Here is a 20694-nt window from a genome sequence, read left to right on the forward strand (position 1 = left end):
GTGTAGTCGGGGTGAATAGCTGACGGGTTTGGGTAGAGGGGAGACTGGGAGGAGAGGAACCTGGAAGGGCTAATGTAGCAGTTTAACTGTAATGAGGAGCAGACCCCTCACGTGCACCCCTCACCCACCTCAGCATACTCTGCATGTCATGGGTGAAAGGGATGGGGAGTCTTAGTGAAGGCAATACTTCCTGGGACATGACTCACCTGGGATAACCCACCCCACCTCCCTAGGCCTTTCTAGGAAGACGTCCATCCCTCCCCCAGCCTGCCCATCAGCCATCTCAGGGTCAGAGATGCTGCAGCCTGTGATTTCAGGAAAGACTCACAGTGACTGTGTCCTGAGGGACACCTGGTTCTGTTTCCATGGAGACTTGATGGAGAATACTCTAGCCTTGACTCATGCATGAGCCAAATGCAGAAGAACATGGGGTGAGAGGGCCTGAAATACCTCCTAGGAGGGTTCTCTATCCAAGTCGGAAGCTCCATCAACCTCCCCGTTCTGGGCACCCATTCCTTCACCCTGAGCATTTACCGAGCTCCTGCCATGATTCTGCTGTTCATTACTTTGTCGTGAGAGGTAAGATGTAACAACTACTGCTCTAACGACGGTGGGGCAGGCTAAGTGTCATTTTAACGGTGTGCAATGTTCCGGGGCAGAAAAGCTAAAAAGGAGGCGATGATTATTTCGGAGGAGATAACATTTGACTTGGACCTTGCAGAATGAATAGCACCTTGTCAGGTAGAAGAGGCATCCCAGGCAGAGGGAACAGCACATGCAAAACAAGCAGGTGGACCAGTGTGCCTGGGAATGAGAAGGGACGTGGAGCCAAATTATGAAGGGCCTTGGGTGCCTCTCCAGGGAATTTAGTAAAGATCCCCTTGAGGGCTGACATGGCCAGAGCAGGGTCCTAGCACCCTCAATCTGAGGGCCAATGTGCAGTCAGGGTAGTCCAATATCTTACCTGAAGAATCCCCAGATGCCCAGGCGGTACTGAATGGTCACCACCACCACGTTTTCATAGGAAGAGAGGGCCAGCCCATCATAGTCTGATGCCCTACCTACCATCAGACCACCTCCGTGGATCCACACCATCACCTGCACAGGGAGGACAAAACCATACTGGATATAGGAAGCAGAGCTGGGAAAGACCTCAAGAGGTTGTCTGGTTTGGTCACCTACCTCTTGGCCATGACTCAAGGAGGCCTGAAATCCACTAGTCCCCACCAAAGTTGGAACAGGTAGTCACTCTCCTCCTCCACTCTCCCAGCTGAGGCCCGGGCCACCAGCCCACTCAATGCACCCTAGCTGCCCCTGCCTGACTCCCCAGCCCCACTGCCACCTCCTCCAAGGGCTATTTGAGAGGGTTATGCTGAGAACACCATCATGGGAACAGCCAAGCCTAAGAGTGTCATCTTCTCCCCAACACTCCCATCGTCCTCACGCCTGGACCCCTCACCCACCTCATCATACTCTGCATGTGGCAGCCCTTGTATATCAGCTTTATCCTTGTTACCTCATTTGTGGTGAATTAAACTTCTCACATGTGAATCATTATCTCAAGAAGCACACATGCCCCCAGTGGTAGCTCTTTCTTACATTCTTTCCCTCTGCCTCCTCTGCTTCCCCAAATCCAACTGGTCTTCCAAAGCCCAGCCTAGAAGCTGCCTCCTCGAACAAGTCTTCAATCATTTGATTAACATATCTGAGAACCAAGTCAAGGGACTGTGATATGAATTGAGGATGAAAGTGCACAAAAAATTCATGAGTCATGGTTCTTGCATTTAAAGAGGTCATATAGCAAGGAAATGAGAGTGGTTAAGATCATCATATTGCAATAATTTTGTTAATTGAAAAAAGAACTCATGACATGAACTATGTGCCAAGTATCTCTCTAAGCACTTTACCATAAAACACCCATGAAGTAGGGACTACCATTGTTCCATTCAACAGATAGGGAAACTGAAGCCCTCAACCTGCCCGAGGTCACACAGCTAATAAGTGGTATAAGCAGGATATGAACCCAGGCAGTGTGGCTCCAGAGTCCACATGGTGAGTCACTAGTACACTGCATCCAGTGGCCATGAGCAGTAGATCAGCTGTTAGGATAGGAGTAATATCTGAACTTTATGAAAATTAATAAACAGAATCCTGATTTAAAATGAAGTTGGAAGGCCAGAAGAGAGAACTCTCATGCAGGTGCCACTCAGTGCACACTACAGACCCCAACAGGAAGAGACATACTTTGCATCCCCAGTAGTAAGCAATAGTACTTACTAGCCCAGGAGAAGGAAGAGGAAATTCCTCCTTGCTCAGCAACAGCTCAGCCAATAGGAGATCGCCATAGCACAGTCAATGAAAAGCCACTATACTTTGCACTCCCAGTCTCCACCAGTGGACTCAGTTTACAACAGCCCCTCTCAACTTCATAGAAGAGCATTTCTCTTCTTTCTTTCTTTGGACTTGCACACAGTTCTCCATAGACCACATGTCCCAAATCACAATTCTTTGCACTTCTTGAATAAACCTATTCTCCTAGTAAAATAACTGGCTGTTTATTTGTTTTAGACCAACATTATTTGGTGACCCATATGGGGACTCAGAGAAGAGCCCCGACACCTCCAATGTTGGTGGGCAAACAGGTGAAGTACCCACAGAGCCCGTTGAGGTTGCTGCTTTCTCACCTATCCTGCAGTTGAAGGGTAAGTTTTCTCCTGAATCTTGAGCTGTACTCTCTTTGCATTTGACCCTCTCCAGATCTTATTTGGGACCTCTTCTTTCTGTATGGAAGTCCAAGAATCAGCCCCAGAAAAGGAAAAACAAGCTTGGAATTTCAACAATTGTTCATTTGATAAAAAGAGAAAGCTCTGCTGTGGGCCAAATAACACCCCAGTCCTACGACAGACTCTCATTCCTCTCCACTGAACATGCATTGAGTCATTGGTCCACCAACAAAATAATAGCACTCACGAATCAAAATTGGTGGGAAAATTTTAATAAGTCTGCAAAAATCGTCTACTTCTCTTATCCCATTTTCCACAGCACAATCCACTGAAGTCTGTGCACTGCTCTCGGACACGTAAACTGCCTAGCAGGCCATCTGAGGCTTGGTAAGTGGATTTCACACAGTTTCCCCCGTCTCATGGACAAACATGTTTTCCTCATGGTCTTTAAGTTTTCTCACTGGAGTCGAGGCTTCCCCTGTAGACAGGTTACTGCCACTTCCATGGCTGAAGTCCTTTTGAAAAAAGTTATTCCTGCCTGGGGTACCCCTCTTGAACTTTACAGTGATTGAGAATCCATTTTACCAGTCAAGGGTTCCAAGAAGGCTGTGCTTTTTGGCAGCTTTTACAACACGTTCACTGTGCTTACTACCCTCAATCGTCTACTTTAATTGAATGCATTAGCAGCATTATGAAGATTCCATTGGCAAAATTTGTAGAGATTCTCCAAATGCCTTGGTCAAAAGCATTGCTTTTTGTCCTTCTAAATCTCAGGTCCACCCCTTTTGGAACTCATAAACTCTCATCCTTTGAGACAGTCCCAGGATGGCCAATGCACCTGGTCCCTGACTCTTTGATCTGGAGCTGATAGAAGGGGATATAATTCAATGTTGTAATGGCCTAACTGCTTTTATCAAAAATAACCTTCTCTGGTAGAGCAATCTTTTCACAGTGCGCTCCAAGGGGGTGAAGACCTTAAGCATCACACCTGGCAATCTGGAGATTTCCTCTGTTGGAAAAGACACCTCCAGAGATACTCTCTTCAACCTGGCTGGAAACGTCTCTATCAGGCACTGCTAACTAACTCTCGTGCTGCCAAACTCCAGGGAATAGGCTCCTGGGTTCATGTGACTCCTCTAAAGAAAGCACCAAGTCCTGAGTGGACCTGCACTCTACCTGGTAACCTGAAGGTACAGATTTCCCAGAATGGAAGGAGAAGACATCTGATGAGACAGCTTCTCAAGATGTCAAGACCAGGCCTATCAGAAGGACACACACATACCTGGGTGGGAAATGCCTGAGAAATCTCCCTCCTACACCTCCTCGTTACTCGAGTGAGACCACAGAAGGTTTCCAGTCTGTTCACTTTCCCTCTGATGTGGGACACAACACCCAGAAAGGTCCTTCCTGGTATCGAGGGACAAAAGGCCGCTGAATTCAGAACAACCTGACTCTTTTTTTTTTTTATTGAGTTATTGATAGGTTACAATCTTGTGAAATTTCAGTTGTACATTAATGTTTGTCAGTCATGTTGTAAGTGCACCACTTCACCCTTTGTGCCCACCCCCCACCCCACCTTTCCCCTGGTATCCACTAAACTGTTCTTGGTCCATAATTTTAAATTCCTCATATGAGTGGAGTCATACACAGATTGTCCTTCTCTTGCTGGCTTATTTCACTTAACATAATTCTCTCAAGGTCCATCCATGTTATTGCAAATGGAATAATTTTGTTCTGTTTTGCAGCTGAGTAGTATTCCATTGTATATATGTACCACATCTTCTTTATCCATTCGTCTGTTGATGGGCACTTAGGTTGCTTCCACGTCTTGGCTATTGTAAACAGTGCTGCAATAAACATTGGGGTGCACAGGACTTTTGGGATTGCTGACTTCAGGCTCTTTGGATAAATACCCAGTAGTGGGATGGCTGGATCGTATGGTAGTTCTATTTTTAGTTTTTTGAGGAATCTCCATACTGTTTTCCATAGTGGCTGCACCAGTTTGCATTCTCACCAGCAGTGTATGAGGGTTCCTTTTTCTCCGCAACCTCTCCAACATCTGTTGCTATTAGTTTTAGATATTTTTGTCATTCTAACGGGTGTAAGGTGATATCTCAGTGTAGTTTTGATTTGCATTTCCCTGATGATCAGCGATGATGAGCATCTTTTCATGTGCCTATTGGCCATCCGAATATCTTCTTTGGAGAAATGTCTGTTCATGTCTCCAGCCCATTTTTTGATTGGGTTGTTTGATGTTTTGTGGTTGAGTTGCGAGAGTTCTTTATATATTAAGGATATTAAGCCTTTGTCAGATATATGACTTGCAAATATTTTTTCCCAGTTAGTGGGTTGTTTTTTTGTTTCAATCCTGTTTTCATTTGCCTTGAAGAAGCTCTTTAATCTGATGAAGTCCCATTTGTTTATTCTTTCTATTGTTTCCCTTCTCTGAGAAGGCATGGTGTCCGAAAAGATCCTTTTAATACTGATGTCAAAGAGTGTACTGCCTACGTTTTCTTCCAGAAGCCTTATGGTTTCAGGTCTCACCTTTAGGTCTTTAATCCATTTTGAGTTTGTTTTGGTGAATGGTGAAAAAGAGTGGTCAATTTTCATTCTTTTATATGTGGCTTTCCAGTTTTCCCAGCACCATTTGTTGAAAAGACTTTCTTTTCTCCATTGTAGGCCCTCAGCTCCTTTGTCAAAGATAAGCTGTCCATAGATGTGTGGTTTTATTTCTGGGCTTTCAATTCTGTTCCATTGATCTGTGCACCTGTTTTTGTACCAGTACCATGCTGTTTTGATCACTGTAGCTTTGTAGTATGTTTTGAAGTCAGGGATTGTGATGCCTCCCGTTTTGTTCTTTTTTCTCAGGATTGCTTTAGAAATTCGGGGTCTTTTGTTGCCCCATATGAATTTTAGGATTCTTTGCTCAAATTCTGTAAAGAATGTCATTGGGATTCTGATTGGGATGGCATTGAATCTGTAGATTGCTTTAGGTAGAATGGACATTTTAACTATGTTTATTCTTCCAATCCATGTACATGGAATGTCTTTCCATCTCCTTATGTTGTCATCCAATTCTCTCAGAAAGGCCTTGTAATTTTCATTATATAGGTCCTTCACTTCCTTAGTTAAATTTACCCCAAGGTATTTTATTCTTTTTGTTGCGATTGTGAATGGTATTGTATTCTTGAGTTCTTTTTCTGTTGGTTCATTACTGGAGTATAGAAATGCTACTGATTTATGCAAATTGATTTTATACCCTGCAACTTCACTGTAGTTGTTGATTACTTCTAACAATTTTCCAATGGATTCTTTGGGGTTTTCTATATATAAGATCATGTCGTCTGCAAACAGCGAGAGTTTCACTTCTTCCCTCCCTATTTGGATTCCTTTTATTCCTTTTTCTTGCCTGATTGCTTTGGCCAGGACCTCCAGTACTAGGTTAAATAAGAGTGGTGATAGAGGGCATCCTTGTCTCGTTCCTGTTTTCAGGGGGATGGGGTTCAGTTTTTGCCCATTGAGTATGATGTTGGCTATGGGTTTGTCATATATGGCCTTTATTATGTTGAGGTAGTTTCCTTCTATGCCCATTTTGTTCAGAGTTTTTATCATAAATGGCTGTTGGAGCTTGTCAAATGCCTTCTCTGCATCTATTGAGATGATCATGTGGTTTTTATTCCTCAGTTTGTTGATGTGGTGTATCACGTTGATTGATTTGCGGATGTTGAACCATCCCTGTGTCCCTGGTATGAATCCCACCTGATCCTGATGTATGATTCTTTTGATGAATTGCTGAATTCTGGTTGCCAAAATTTTGTTTAGAATTTTTGCATCTATGTTCATCAGTGATATTGGCCTGTAGTTCTCTTTTTTCGTGGTGTCCTTGTCAGGTTTTGGTATCAGCATGATGTTGGCCTCATAGAATGTGTTAGGAAGTGTTCCATCTTCCCTAATTTTTTGGAATAGCTTGAAAAGGATAGGTATTAAATCCTCTCTGAAAGTTTGGTAGAATTCCCCCAGGAAAGCCATCTGGTCCTGGGGTTTTATTCTTTGGGATGTTTTTGATTGCTGTTTCAATCTCTTTCCTTGTGATTGGTCTGTTCAAATTGTCTGCCTCTTCTTGAGTGAGCTTTGGGAGATTGTAGGAGTCCAAGAATTTATCCATTTCCTCTAGGTTATCCATTCTGTTGGCATATAGTTTTTTGTAGTATTCTCTTATAATCTGTTGTATTTCTGCAGAGTCTGTTGTTATTTCTCCTCGCTCATTTCTGATTTTGTTTATATGAGCTTTCTCCCTTTTTTTCTTTTTAAGTCTGGCTAGAGGTTTGTCAATTTTATTTATCTTCTCAAAAAACCAGCTCTTTGTCTCATTGATCCTTTCTACTGCCTTTTTCGTTTCAATAGTATTTATTTCTGCTCTGATTTTTATTATTTCTCTCCTCCTGCTGACTTTGGGCTTCATTTGTTCTTTTTTCTCTAGTTCAGTTAGGTGTGCTTTAAGGTTGCTTATTTGGGATTTTTCTTGTTTGTTAAGATGTGCCTGTATTGCGATGAATTTTCCTCTTAACACAGCTTTTGCTGTATCCCATATGAGTTGGTATGGCATGCTATCCTTTTCATTTGTTTCCAGGTATTTTTTTATTTCTTCTTTAATTTCTTCAATGATCCATTGCTTGTTCAGTAGTGTGTTGTTTAATCTCCACATCTTTGTGCCTTTCTCAGCTTTTTTCTTGTAATTAATTTCTAGCCTTATAGCACTATGATCTGAGAAGATGCTTGTTATTATTTCAATTTTTTTAAATTTGTAGAGGCTTGCCTTGTTTCCCAACATATGGTCTATCCTAGAGAATGTTCCATGTGCACTTGAGAAGAATGTGTATTCCGCTCCTTCAGGGTGGAGTGATCTATATATGTCTATTAAGTCCAATTGTTTTAGTTTTTCATTCAGCTCCACTATTTCCTTGTTGATTTTCTGTCTGGATGATCTGTCCATTGGTGTGAGTGGGGTGTTGAGGTCCCCTACTATTATTGTGTCGTTTTTAACATCTTCCTTTAGGTCTGGTAATAGTTGCTTTATGAATCTTGGTGCTCCTGTGTTGGGTGCATAGATATTTATAAGCGTTATTTCTTCTTGATGAAGTGTCCCTTTCATCATTATATATTGTCCCTCTGTGTCTCTCTTTACCTGTCTTATTTTGAAATCCACTTGGTCTGATATGAGAATTGCAACACCTGCCTTTTTTTCCTTGCTATTTGCTTGAAGTATTGTCCTCCACCCCTTCACCCTGAGTCTGTGTTTGTCCTTGGGGCTGAGGTGTGTTTCCTGGAGGCAACAAATTGTTGGATCTGGTTCTTTAATCCATTTTGTCACTCTGTGTCTTTTTATTGGAGAGTTCAATCCGTTCACATTGAGAGTGATTATTGATGCATGTGGACTTAATGCTGTCAATCTGTCGCTCATTATCTTGTTTTCCTGTGTTTCTTTTCCTGTGTGCTTTAGACTATCCATGTAATACTGCAATTTCTTATGCTGGGTTTCTTAGATTTTTCTTTATCTAGGATTTGTGACTCTGTTCTGTACTTTATTTTAGTGTCTACCTTGAAGTTTGTATTTAGAATCTCGTGTATAATATAGTCTATTCTCTGGTGGTCTCTTACTTATTCGACCAATACTGATTTAGACCCTTTGCTCTTCCCCTCCTAAATAATTATCTTCATTTTTTATTCCAACTCGTCTTATTAATTTGTAGTTAGAGTGCTAAGATCGTCCTTGTTTTGGTAGTTTCCTTATTTTTACCCTAATGCTATAGTTGAATATTTGCTATCCTGTTCTGGTTCTATCCATCGGTCTCCCTAGTCTGTGGATTGTGTCCCCTTTCTCCCTTTTTTCTTTTTTCAAGTATGAGAGCCTTCTTGAGGATTTCTCGTAATGGAGCACTTTTAGTTACAAATTCCCTTAACTTTTGTTTGTCTGGAAAAGATTTAATTTCTCCCTCATATCTGAAGGAAATTCTTGCTGGATAGAGTATTCTTGGCTGAAGGTTTTTATCCTTTAAAGCTTTGAATATATCACTCCATTCTCTCCTAGCTTGTAGGGTTTCTGTAGAGAAATCCGCTGACAGTCTGATAGGGGCTCCTTTATAGGTTATTCTCTTTTTCTTTCTTACTTCCCTGAGTATTCTTTCCTTATCATTCCTGTTTGCCAACTTTACTATTATGTGCCTTGCAGTGGGTCTTTTTACATTGACAAATCTAGGAGATCTAAAACCCTCCTCTACACACATTTCTCCATTGATCCCTAGATTTTGGAAGTTCTCTTCAATAATTTCGTTAAGCACACTTTCTGCTCCATTTTCCTTTTCCATATTCTCAGGAATTCCTATGATCCTTATGTTCTTACTCCTCATTGAATCCATTATCTCTTGGAGATTTTCCTCATTTTTTTTAATTCTTAGTTCTCTTTCTTCCTCTGTCTGGCGCCATTCAGCCTGTCTGTCCTCGATTATGCTGATTTGCTCCTCTATGTTGTCTACACGGGCATTCAGGGAATCCATATTCTGTTTTATCTGGTCCATTGTGTTTTTCATCTCAAGTAATTCTGTTTGATTCTTCTTTATGATTTCAATCTCTTTTGTGAAGTAACTCCAGAACTCGGCTTGTTTCTCTATCTTTCTCTCTAGCTCATTGAGTTTTTTTATTATAGCTGCTCTGAATTCATTATCACTTAGTTTACCTAATTCCAAGTCCTCAGGACTTAATTCTGTGTTTTTATTGTTTTCCTTCTGGTCTGGGGCTTTTATAAATTGCTGGATGGTAGAGGAGCGGTTTTTTCTCATGGTGGTAGAATTCAGTTGCAGTTACAGCCTGTCGCCACTAGGTGGGGGTCGAGAGCGGCGTGTTAGCTCTCTGCCTTGGGGCAAGATGGCTGCGCCCACTGGCTTTGTTAGGGGGGAGGGGCTGTTACTCACACGTGGCGGTCTGGGTTCAGATCAGTTCTGTTCTCTGGCCTCCCAAGGCCCTTGATTTATAGGGTCCCCTCGGAGGGAAGCTTCCCCCCCCACCCCCGTCAGCGGGTCTCCACTGAATCACCGCCAGGAGTCCTGGATGATCCCCCGGTCGCGCGGCCCCTCCCCCCCTCCTTCCCGACCCGTGCTGCAGCCATCGCAGACTCTAGGGGATGGAGCAATGTTCTCTCCTACCGTTCCAGCACCTCCAAAGGGGTAAAGCTAGGTTTATGATCTCCGCCTTCTTGGTATTGTAGGTCTCTAACGAGCTGGCATTATGTTTATTCTCTGAAATTCAGTTTTTCCAATCTTTTGTTGTATTTTGGAGGGGAGAGAATCCCGGGTCAGCTCACCCCGCCATTTTGTTCCGCCCACTCTCTCAGAACAACCTGACTCTTGAGCACCCATGATTTCAGAGAAAAATCTTGATCAAAAGGGAAAATGTCAAAATTAATAAGCAGTAACCTCATTTGAAATGGAGTCAGGGGGCCAGAATGGAGAATTCTCATGCGGGTGCCACTCAACGCACACTACAGACCCCAACAGGAAGAGGCATACCCTGCATCTCCGACAGCAAGTGACATTGCTTACTACCCCAGCAGAAGAAATAAGAAATTCCTGCTTTCCCAACCTCAGCCGATGAAAGACGGCCATAACTCAGCCAATGAAAAGACACTGCACTTTGAAAGCCCAGTCTCCTCCAATGGACTCTGTTTACAACAGGCCCTCCCAAATTCTAAAAGAATGTTTCTCTCCTTTGTTTCTCTGCATTCGCACAAGGTCAGCCATAGACTGACTGTAAGTCCTGAATGGCATTCACTTGCTGTTCCTGAATAAACCTGTTCAGCTTGTAAAGCAGCTGGCTGCTTGTTTTAGTTGAACACCTTCAGCTCTAACTAATGTGTCAGGAGTGCCTGACATGCGTACCTCACCAGGCACAGACACGCAGCTGGATGTTCATCACTGAACACTCCTATGTGAATATCCCGGATTTGAGGAAACAGAGCCAGGTGTCTCAGCTAGTAAAAGGCAGAATCAGAATTTCAGCGGAGACTGTAGTTCCAGGAGCTGTGTCCATAACTAGAGGTCTCCTGCCTGCAGGTTCCAGAGCCCCTGTTCCTCCCACACCTCTGATCCCTGCCTGCCTCCAAGTGGAGGGGCTGAGTCTGAGTTATCTCTGAGTGAAGGCTGAGCCAAGGTCCGGGCAGCAGAGATTTGCTGAAGTTAGTCTCTGTCTGTGCAGCTGAAATGGTAAGACCCTCGAAGGCAGAGGCTGCTTAGTAATAGTATCGTGTTCCTCCCTCCTCTTACCCCCAAGTCCAGCTATGTGTAGACAATGAGTACATAACAGAAGAAGAAATGAATGAATAAGTGAATGAAAGAATGAGTGAACCTTTGTCCCCACCACATGCAGTACAACTTTTGGTCACAAGTTCACAGATGCCCTCCTCCACTCCTGGGCATCCTGCCAGGTGTGTCCCGGGAGATTCCAGGGTGCTCACGTACCTCCCTTCTTCACCTCAAGGATCCCCTCCTTTCCAGAAGACCCTTCCCACACTCCAGCCTGAGTCTGGAAGCTGACCCCATCTCTTGGCCTCCCTTTATTCCGCAAATGCTGACTCACTGGGTCATCAGCTCATGCCAAAGACAATTAGGGAGGGCAATTAGCTACAAGAAAATCCCTGATAGTTGGCCAAGGAAAGTGCTAACCAAGAGATAAGCAAAGAAATTGCTTCTTGGATTGACCCGGGCTCTGCCTCATTGCTTCCCTAACAGGGTATCTTCAGAGACTGATTTTTGTGTGCTGAGTGAGGACAGGCTACACACAGGCTCGGTTTCCTAGTCTGTGTCAAAGAGCACTAGTGTGAAAATCAGAAGACTGATGCTCTTGTTGTGCCAACCCTACTGTGTGACCTTGCCCCTTGCCTTCCCCTCTCTGGGCCTCAGTGTCTCTCTCTGTAAAGGAAGTGTTAGGTTGTTGGCCCATGTCTAAGATTCCTTTCAGTTCTAACATTACTGGAAATTATGTCTGAGCTGCTCTGGGCATCAGATTCCTAATCTAGCACCAACAATAATCATGCTTCTTCTTCTATTAGCATAGGAAAACTTGGAAAAATGGAAAGGTAGATTACAGATGCACAGCAAACTCCCCGAAAGATCCTATGCCTGTCACTAGGGGAAACTGAGGTTGAAAGGGAGCAGAATCTGCCACCCCAAAATATGCCATTTTGCTCTACTGATTATTTTGACATAAACATACTTAAGAAAACTACTTAGGACACAGCAAGTGCAAGAAGGACACTCTAACCCTCTTTTGTCTCCTGAGAGCAGGAAGTAAATCTCCCATGTGAAGTGCACCTCCCTGCACCTGAGGGTAAATGGCATCCTTATCACCAGAGATGGGGAAGTCAAGGCTGAGAAGGCTGTAGAAACAACCTTTGTCACTTTCTCTTTAATTGGATAGCCCAACTGAAGTCCCTTTGCTTTATCAAATCTTCACGAATGTTTCTCTGTCTAGAAGGTATAAAGTCTGCTTGCTCTGACCACGTTTTTGAGTCTCATATTTTGATGAGCTCCTGAATGTACAAAATTAAGTTTCTATTTCCCCTGTTAATCTGTCTTGTGTCAATTTAATTAACAGGCCAGCCAAAGAATCTAGAAGGCAAGAAGGGAAAAGTTTTCATCTTCTGCAGCTTCCTGTGGTCACGGAGGTCTGGCTGTGGTGGGTTAGGAAAGCCCTGGGGCCCCTGAAACAGCCATGGCTGGTGGTGGCCCCACCCCAAACTGCCTTCATCCTCTTCCAGTCTCCACCAGAAGATACTGGAGGGCTGGAACTCACCAGCCTTGATCAGTGGTATCCACTGCTTACCGGCAGCCTGCTTTTCTTTGTCAAGTCAGCAGGGGTGTAAATATTTAGGTAAAGACAATCTTCAGAAAACTGGAAAGCAATCTTCTCCTTTCTGAAGGTAGCAACATCTGAGGTCATTTCCATAATCACTGGGTCCTGGGAGCACCTGAGAGGGGGAGGAAAAGAAGAAGTCCTGAGGCTCGATCAGAGCTAAGCAAGGAGATGTCTCCTATGGTCAGGCTGGGCCTTGGACTAGGAGGGTTAGCTCTGTAGCAGTTTTGTTCACATTCAAGATACTGGAAGGGTTAGGACGTTGCTTGGGGATTTGGGAGGGGGTCCTGGGACTCACTAAGGCCTTGCAGAACTGTGTATAGTGAGGAGGCCAGGCACCTGTCCCCTTCCCAGAGCCTTCGGGATGCCCTGGGTCAAGGAGAGGAGGCTGCCTCTACACCTGGGAGAGGACCATTTCCTGCATGCCCTGGACACAGTCTGGCTCCCCACTGGCCTCCATACATTGGGATGCAGTGTGACCATGTTTCTCCACCAGGTAAACCAGGTGTTCTAGTCCCAGGAGACCTCCATAAACCATGAGAAGTCACTCAAACGGCAGACATTGAGGGCGGACAACAGGTGTGGGAGGAAACACTTATGAGGCAACATTAAAAGAACTGTGCTCTAGTCCTGCCTCAGCCACTAATATGTTTGGTGACCTTGAGTGAATTCCTTCCCAGCTTTGGGCCTCAATCTTCCAGTTCTTGATGAGAGGAGTTATTTCTATAAGTGTCTTGCATCCCTGAAATGCCAAGATTCCATCATCAACCTCTCCCAGGCAAGTGCTGTTGGTAACCCTAATAACAGATCTTAAAGATCCAACATAGATTATAATTGGTAACATTTACTGAGTCCTCCCAGCATGCCAGGTCTTGTTTTCAGTGCTCCATATGTGCTGTTTCATTTAATCTTCAAATCAGCCCCATGACATAGGTGCTCTTACTAACCAGATCTTATAGTCAAGAAAATAGACGCAAAGAGAAGTTAGAAATCCTCCCTTCACACAACCAGAAAGATCCATACTATGGAGTGCTTATATTTCCAAGCACATTATAAGCAACGGTTCCTGATCTCAGTGCACCCAGAAGGCAGGCATCACTGCCCTGGTGTGTAGATGAGGTGGCTGAGGCGCTAAGGTGCTTGGACGTCCCAGCTGTCAAGTGGCAGAGTCAGAGGCTGCAAAGATGACTTCCTGATCTCTCCCCTGGGAGAAATTTCGCTGGATCCCTGAGAGCAAGGGGCCTAATATTCATAAAAGAAGAAATTCAAATGTCAAAGAAGGGATCAACACTAGTATTCATACAATGCTGAATAAATAGCAAAATTATGTATATGTAATTGTGGTGATAATAATAATTATTTTGCCAACACATTAGCCAAGAAACAATTTTTAATGACCCCTGGCATTGCCAAAGGTCCAGTGAATGGAGGGTTTTGTATATTAATAAAAGGAGTGTGGTTGGAACATTTCTGAAGGGAAATTTAGCAAAAGGTGCATATTCTTTCACCCAGAAATGTTATTTTTTAAATCTTATGCAAAAATATACATGAGTGTGCAGAAAGCTTTAGCTACTGGACGTCCATCAACAACAAGAAGGACCCACAGCTAAAATATATAACTATATACTGTGGGGATTTGGGGAGAAAAAGCAGAAATAAAAGGATATTCATCAGAGTGCTATTTTTATGATCAAAAACATCAAGAATGACTCAGGGACCACAAAAAGATGTTGGGTAAATAGATTGTGATTCCACATCTAAGTTAAAGTAGCTGTTAAAAGTTAGGCTGTGACGTTTAATGACAAGGATGATGCTCATGATACACTGATAAATGAGCAAAGCAGCATCCAAAATTTCCGTGTAGTGTGACATGATGCTGTAACTGATAATAAGAAATATAGATTTGGTCTTGCTCCAGTTCCTGCCACAGAGCTCCTAAAACCCTTGGAACTTTATAAGTGATGAGAGCTATAAAGGTGTCTTTTGGTATATTAATGAAGTGACTTTTAGACCTCACCTAAGGATATGGGCTGGTGGCCAGGAGAACCAACCAGTGATGAGAGGTTTGGAACTTTCAGTCCACTGCCCTGACCTCTGGGGAAGGGAGAGGGGCTGGAAGTGAAATCAAGGGTCACTGGCAATCAATCATGCCTCTGCAATGAAACCTCCATAAAAAACCTAAAGGACGGGGGTTCAGAAAGCTTCCAGGTTGGTGAACCGGAACCCTTCCCCATGCCACTGTGCCAGGCCCCAAACTGCACAAGGAGAGAAGCTCCTTGCTTCAGGACCTCACTCTGTGTATCTCTTCCTCTGCCTGCAGATTCGCATCCTTTAATATTCTGCATAATAAACCAGTCATCTGGCAAGTAAACTAATTCCCTGAGTTCTGCAAGCTGCTCTAGCAAAGCAATGGAACCGGAGCTGGGGGTCATGGGAACCTCCAATTTACAGCCAGTCCATCAGAAGCACAGGTAGCAACTGGGACTTGCGAATGACATTTGGACCTGAGGATAACCTTTTGGGACTGAGCCCCTAACCTGTGACATCTGATGCCATCCTCTGGTAAACACTGTCAGAATGGAGTTGAACTGTAGGCCACCCAGCTGGTGTCTGCTCAATAACCATGTGTTGAATAGAGGGCTCTAGAATGCTCTGAGAGTTCTGGAATGTCTCTAAGGATCTACAATGTCTTGAGGATTCCAGAACAAAGTATGAGCCACCCGGAGGATGGCCTTGGCTCCTTCCTGTCTTTTTGAGACGCACACACACTGAAAGATGCCAAAACCCCCGGCTTACATGGGAGGGTAGGAAGTAGTGTTCTTCACGAAGGGCCATGGGTCTGCAGGCTGAGGCGGAGCAAACCTCAGGGATCCCAGGGGGGGCTTGGCAAAAGGGACCCCCAGGAAAACGGCCACGGGCTGTGCAAATCCTTCCAGGCTGACGTGCTTCCCCAGGACCTTGCCCTGCGCGGTGTCCACCACAGGCGGCGAGGATGGGTGCCCTGCGGGACAGCGAGAGGAAACGAGGACACGTCAGCGGTGAAAGCCTTGACCTGGATTCTGGGAGACTTGACACTCTCAGCATGTGACCTTGAATGAGTCACCTCAACTCTCTAGGCCTCAGTTTCTTCTTATGTAAAAGGGAGGGGAGGTTAACTGTGCCTCCTAACTCCCAGGGCTGTCTTAAGGAGCAAAGTGGACATGGAAGTAAAACGGCATCAAGTGAGAAGGAAATGCAAGAAGGAGAGCTGCTGGGAGTGAAGCAGACATTGGGGTTGCGCTCTCAGGAGCCCTGGAGACAGTTATCCACGAGGATCCTGGCGCTGAGCTGCGTGCTGGATGGGAGGATGGATGAGAGGCGGCCCCTCTTCTCAGAAGCTCTGAACCTTGTGGAGAGAGCTACTGCTGGGAAGAAAGTGGTCAGTGTCCTGAAAGAGGAACCAATAAGGTCCTACAGGAGTTAGAAGAGGGAGCGAGGCCTTCTGATTGGTGGCATTGTGCAGGCAGTGACCTTAGAGTTGGGACTTGAGCAGTGGGGGACAGAGCAAGGGAAGATGAAAGAGGGGTACAAAGGTATAGAGCAGAGAAGAGAATGTGCCGAGGCGAGGCTCTGAGACAGCAAAAGGCAAGGGCTGCCTGAGGAAAAGTGATGGCCCATGTGAGCCAGAGGGAGTCTATGGGAGCGGAAAATAATCCTGGGATGAGCGAAGCTCATGTCTGGTAGGGCCTCGAATGCCAAGCTAAGGATTTGGGCTTTCTTGTGGTTAAATGAGCAGCAGTGCACAGCTCTGGAATACAGGAGAGTGACACCATCAGCTTGAGGAGGATTCTTCTGGCGGCTCTGAGCAGGGTCGTCCAGAGGGGCTGAGACTGGGGTCAGATCCCCGTCTGTTCCGTTCTTGTGGAGCAGACAGCTCTTCCTCGCTGAGCCGAAGTTCCTCCCCTGCAGCTTCCACATCAGCCCTGCTTCTACCTGCTGTGGCCCATCCTGAGCTCTCATGTGGCAGCGGCCTTGCAGACCCCTGAGCATGCCCATCCCTCAGGCCTCCTCTTGTCCGTCCTCAGATTCTTCAAGCGTTCCTCGTAGGAAATGATGTCTAGCCTCTCGTCCTCCCAACTGCTGTACTTTAGATGTAGACAAAAGGGCAGCATCTCCCTCAAAGTGTGTGGCCAGAGCAGAAAGAATAACCCAGACTTGTTCTTAAAGAAGAATATCCAGTGCTAACCTTCAGGAGAGATGAAGTGGACAGAAGCCAGATGCCAAGGGTGACAAAGTGGGCGATGGGGTGAGAGGCATCAGCCATAGTGGTAAGAGCAGCAGTTACCTCGTGTGTTAAAGGTAATGTTTGTGTACTGCGCACTTCCTATGTGCTGGATATGCATTTCAGGCCAGCTAAATTAATCTGCACAAGAGTCTTGCTAGATAGGTGTTCATGTGCCCGTTTTACAGATGAGGAAGCTGAGGAAATGGAGGCACCCAGTATGGACTTTCTGAAGATGGAAATGGGATGGCCTTGCCAAGTGGTGACTATTGGTAAAGGAATGATCTCCCCTAATTTCATTATTTTCTATCCTGACACTCAGTTCCAGGCCTCTCATGGTGTCACACCACCAAAGAAAAGATAAAACTCAGACGGAGCCTGGGTTGTCAGGACACTGATGACCAGAGCACTAGCTCTCGATTCAGGAGTCACAGATACATTCTTGAGCGTGATTTTCATTTTTTTAACGACTGACTCTTAGCTAAAATTTGTTGCCAATCTTCTCCTTTCTTTCTTTCTTCTTCGCCCCAGTATGTAGTTGTATATTTTAGTTGTAGGTCCTTCTGGCTGTGCTATGTGGGACGCCACCTCACCATAGCTTGATGAGCCAAGCTAGGTCGGTGCCCAGGTTCTGAACCGGTGAAACCCTGGGCCACCAAAGCCGAGTGTGCGAACTTAACCACTTGGCCACGGGGCTGGCTCCAGATCTTGATTTTCCAGCTGTACTTGAACAACTACATTTCCCTTCTGAGTCTCCATACTGCAACCTATTCAACAGGGTAGACACATTCTAAGGTCCCTTGCTGCCACCTTGTATTCATCATATCTTTCATTTTCTCCATTGTGATGCTTTGACATCGGGGCCCCTGCTGACCCTGAAGGGACCACCCCTCCCAGACTCAGCCATTCCTAAAGGCAAGAATCAGCCTGCCCTTCCAGCGTGCCGGAGCCCACACCCCGACCACCTTCTTTATCAGGTTCCTGCCCTAATCACTGCAGGGCCAGGCACCTGACAACTGCGGACAGCCCCCAGGCCCCAGAGCCTGTTGAAATTGTTGAGTTTGCCAACCCTAATCCTGCTTATCCTGCCTCACCCCTTTCTTCCCACAGCACACAGCAAGAAGACTCTTGTCCTCAATTCCTCCTCCTCCCTCTGCCTCCTGACCTCTCGGTGCCTCACGTTGTGGCCTCCATGGTGGTGACGTGCCCCCTTCCTTTGGGAACTGTGAGTAACAAACTGTCTTTGCAATGGCAATCGGCTTCTGGTCTGATGGTCTTACAATATCACAAATTTCTATTAATGCACTATATTTTAAAACAACTCCTTTATTTATGAACCCTTTTTTTGCGCTCTCTCCATATCAGGCACTGTGCTCTTTGGAAACAATCACCCACTTCCTCCTCAGAACAGCTCAGTGAGGCAGGTACTATCCTCATCCCCATTTTAGAGAGGGGAAACGAGGCACAGAGTAGTGAAGTAAAATGCCCAAGGACACACAGCTAGTAAGTGGAATCCACACACTTCTGCCCCAGAGTCGATATTAATCTTCTGCTAAGCCACTCTCCATGATTTGGCCACATTCAGACTAATATCAAGGGGAACAGAAACGGAGCTCTCTAAAGTCCGCATCTGGGGGCGTCAGGTTAGCTGGTGACCTCCTGCGTGCAGCACTGGTACCTGAGTTTGGGTGTTTATCCTCCCCTGAACAGGATGGTCTGGGCTGGGCGATCCAAGTCTCAGGGCAGCTGCTGCAGAACCCGACCTGTCACACCTTTGTCCTGTATGTGTGTCCCTCATCTCATCCCAGGACCAGCATTTCCAATGTGCCCCCCATTTGTATTTCAGAAGGACTCACCCCAGACTGTAGAAGTGGCCAAGGAGACCAGGACCAGAGCGAAGAGCCACATCGTGGAAGGACAGCAGCTCCTGGGCCTGCAGGACTCAGCGCTGCTGGAAGGGGCTGTGCAGTCAGCCCCAGAGCCCCGCCCCTGCCCCGCCCCTCAGCCCCACCCTCCCAGCCAATAGCCTAATCATGCAGGAGAGCTCTCTGCCTTCCAAAGATGCCTCAGGGCATTTTTTGAACCTCCAGGCCACAGGTCTCAGAGTTTACCCTCTTTTATCTGAGCATCAGGGACTAAACTCTCCAACGAAGATGGCCACATGCTGGAGAAACAGCTTGTTACATAACAGTTTATTCCTTCCTGGACTGTCACCTCAGTGCACTGTGAGCTTCCCAAAGCCAGGCACAAGCAGACAGACGCCTTTAGACAAGGAGACACTCGGTCTGGGGTTCCAAGGACAAGCTTGAAAACTTTTAGAGCAGATCCCAGAGCACAGCTGCTGAGCTGGGGAACTGAGGACAAACCTCTTCTTTTCCCCGGGCTTCTATTTCATAGGGCTCTATGCTGTCAGGTTTGGAAGCATCTTAAATTGCATCCAGGCTCCATTCTGATGCCTGAATTACCTTTACGATATTCCTGCCAGGTGACTGAGCTTCCTGTCGCACACCACGCAGGTCAGGGAACTCACTACCTCTAGACACAAGGATCTTCGGGCAGATTGTTCTTACAATAAGAAACTCCATCCCTCCATAGTCCCTGGTTCTATTCATTCCTTCCTTCATCTGTCCAACCATCCTTCCATTTATTCATTATTCTATTTATTCATTCATTCTCCAAACATTTAGCAAATGTCTGGCGCTGTGCTAGGTGTTATAAACACAAAGGTGAATTTTAGACATGTTCCATTTCCTCAAGGAGCTCACTGTGTTGTAGATAAGACACAGGAGTGGGGGTGGGGGTTGGTTTGCAATGCAGTGTGAAAGCACTGAAATACAGGGATGCAAAGTGCTCTCGGTGCACATTGGAATGTCATTTATCTGCTGGGGACATGAGCAAGATGCTCGAAGCCTGTTTCATAGAATCATTGAATGTCTAACAATAGTGAATCCATTAAAGACACTCTGGTACAGCTGGCTAAGGACATACTATGCATTCACTCAAACTAGTGATGCACACGGCTATTTATTGGCAAGAAAAGACAGTCACGATCTATTGTGAAGGGAAGAAACAGGTTATAAAATCGTTATGGCTGTTGGGGGCCAGCCCAATGGTGCAGCAATTAAGGTAGCACGTTCCGCTATGGTGGCCCAAGGTTCTCAGGTTTGGATACCGAGTGTGGACCTACACACAACTTGTTAAGCCATGCTGTGGCAGGCATCCCACATAGAAAGTAGAGGAAGATGGGCACGAATGCTAGCTCGGGGCCAATCGACCTCAGCAAAAAGAGGAGGATTGGCAGCAGATGTTAGCTCAGGGCTAATCTTCCTCAAAAAGAAAAAAAAATCATTATCCCTGCTTCGGGAAACAGTTTGGCAGTTCCTCAAAGATTAAACGCAGAGTTACCATATTTCCCAGAAATTCCCTTCCTAGGTCTGTACTCAAGTTAGTTGAGAACGCATCCAGACAAGAACTTGTGCATCAACAGCAGCAGTATTCGTAACAGCCAGAAGGAGACACAACCCAACGTCCATCAACTGATGAACGCACAAAGAAAAGCTGGTCTAGCCAGACAATGCAATATTGTCCAGCCATAACAAGGAATGAAGTACGGATACTTCCTACAACATGAATGTTTTCACTCACTCCAAGGAAGAATCTTGAAAACGTTACGCTAACGAAAGAATCCAGACACCAAAGACCACATATAATGTGATTCTATTTATAAGAAATGTCCAGAATAAGCCCCTCCACAGAGACAGAAAGTGCATTAGCATTTCTCGGGGCTGGGGCAGGAGAGGAGGAGGA

General features: G+C 45.4%; 1 protein-coding gene and 1 long non-coding RNA gene across 3 annotated transcripts in view; one reads left to right on the forward strand and one right to left on the reverse strand.

Annotated features, from left to right (window-relative positions):
- Positions 1-18895, reverse strand: part of LOC106782960 (liver carboxylesterase-like) — a 37434-nt gene extending 18539 nt beyond the window's left edge. The window contains exons 1-4 of the mRNA XM_023637017.2: positions 18744-18895; positions 15423-15627; positions 12597-12741; positions 965-1098 (exon numbers count right to left, since the gene is read on the reverse strand). Coding sequence (XP_023492785.2) covers positions 965-1098; positions 12597-12741; positions 15423-15627; positions 18744-18795 — 536 coding nt within the window. The 5' untranslated portion in view covers positions 18796-18895. The remainder of the gene's footprint in view (positions 1-964; positions 1099-12596; positions 12742-15422; positions 15628-18743) is intronic.
- Positions 15328-19629, forward strand: LOC111772758 (uncharacterized). 2 transcript variants are annotated; one of them, XR_011437320.1, is made up of 5 exons: positions 15328-16044; positions 16757-16964; positions 17076-17159; positions 17998-18112; positions 18253-18379. It is a non-coding gene; the product is annotated as an uncharacterized lncRNA (long non-coding RNA). The 2 variants fall into 2 exon arrangements; XR_011437321.1 differs by having other exon boundaries at positions 15333-16044; positions 16757-16933; positions 18253-19629.
- Positions 19630-20694: the final 1065 nt, after the last annotated feature.

Source organism: Equus caballus, chromosome 3 (genome assembly GCF_041296265.1).
Source record: "Equus caballus isolate H_3958 breed thoroughbred chromosome 3, TB-T2T, whole genome shotgun sequence".
Classification (NCBI taxonomy): domain Eukaryota; kingdom Metazoa; phylum Chordata; class Mammalia; order Perissodactyla; family Equidae; genus Equus; species Equus caballus.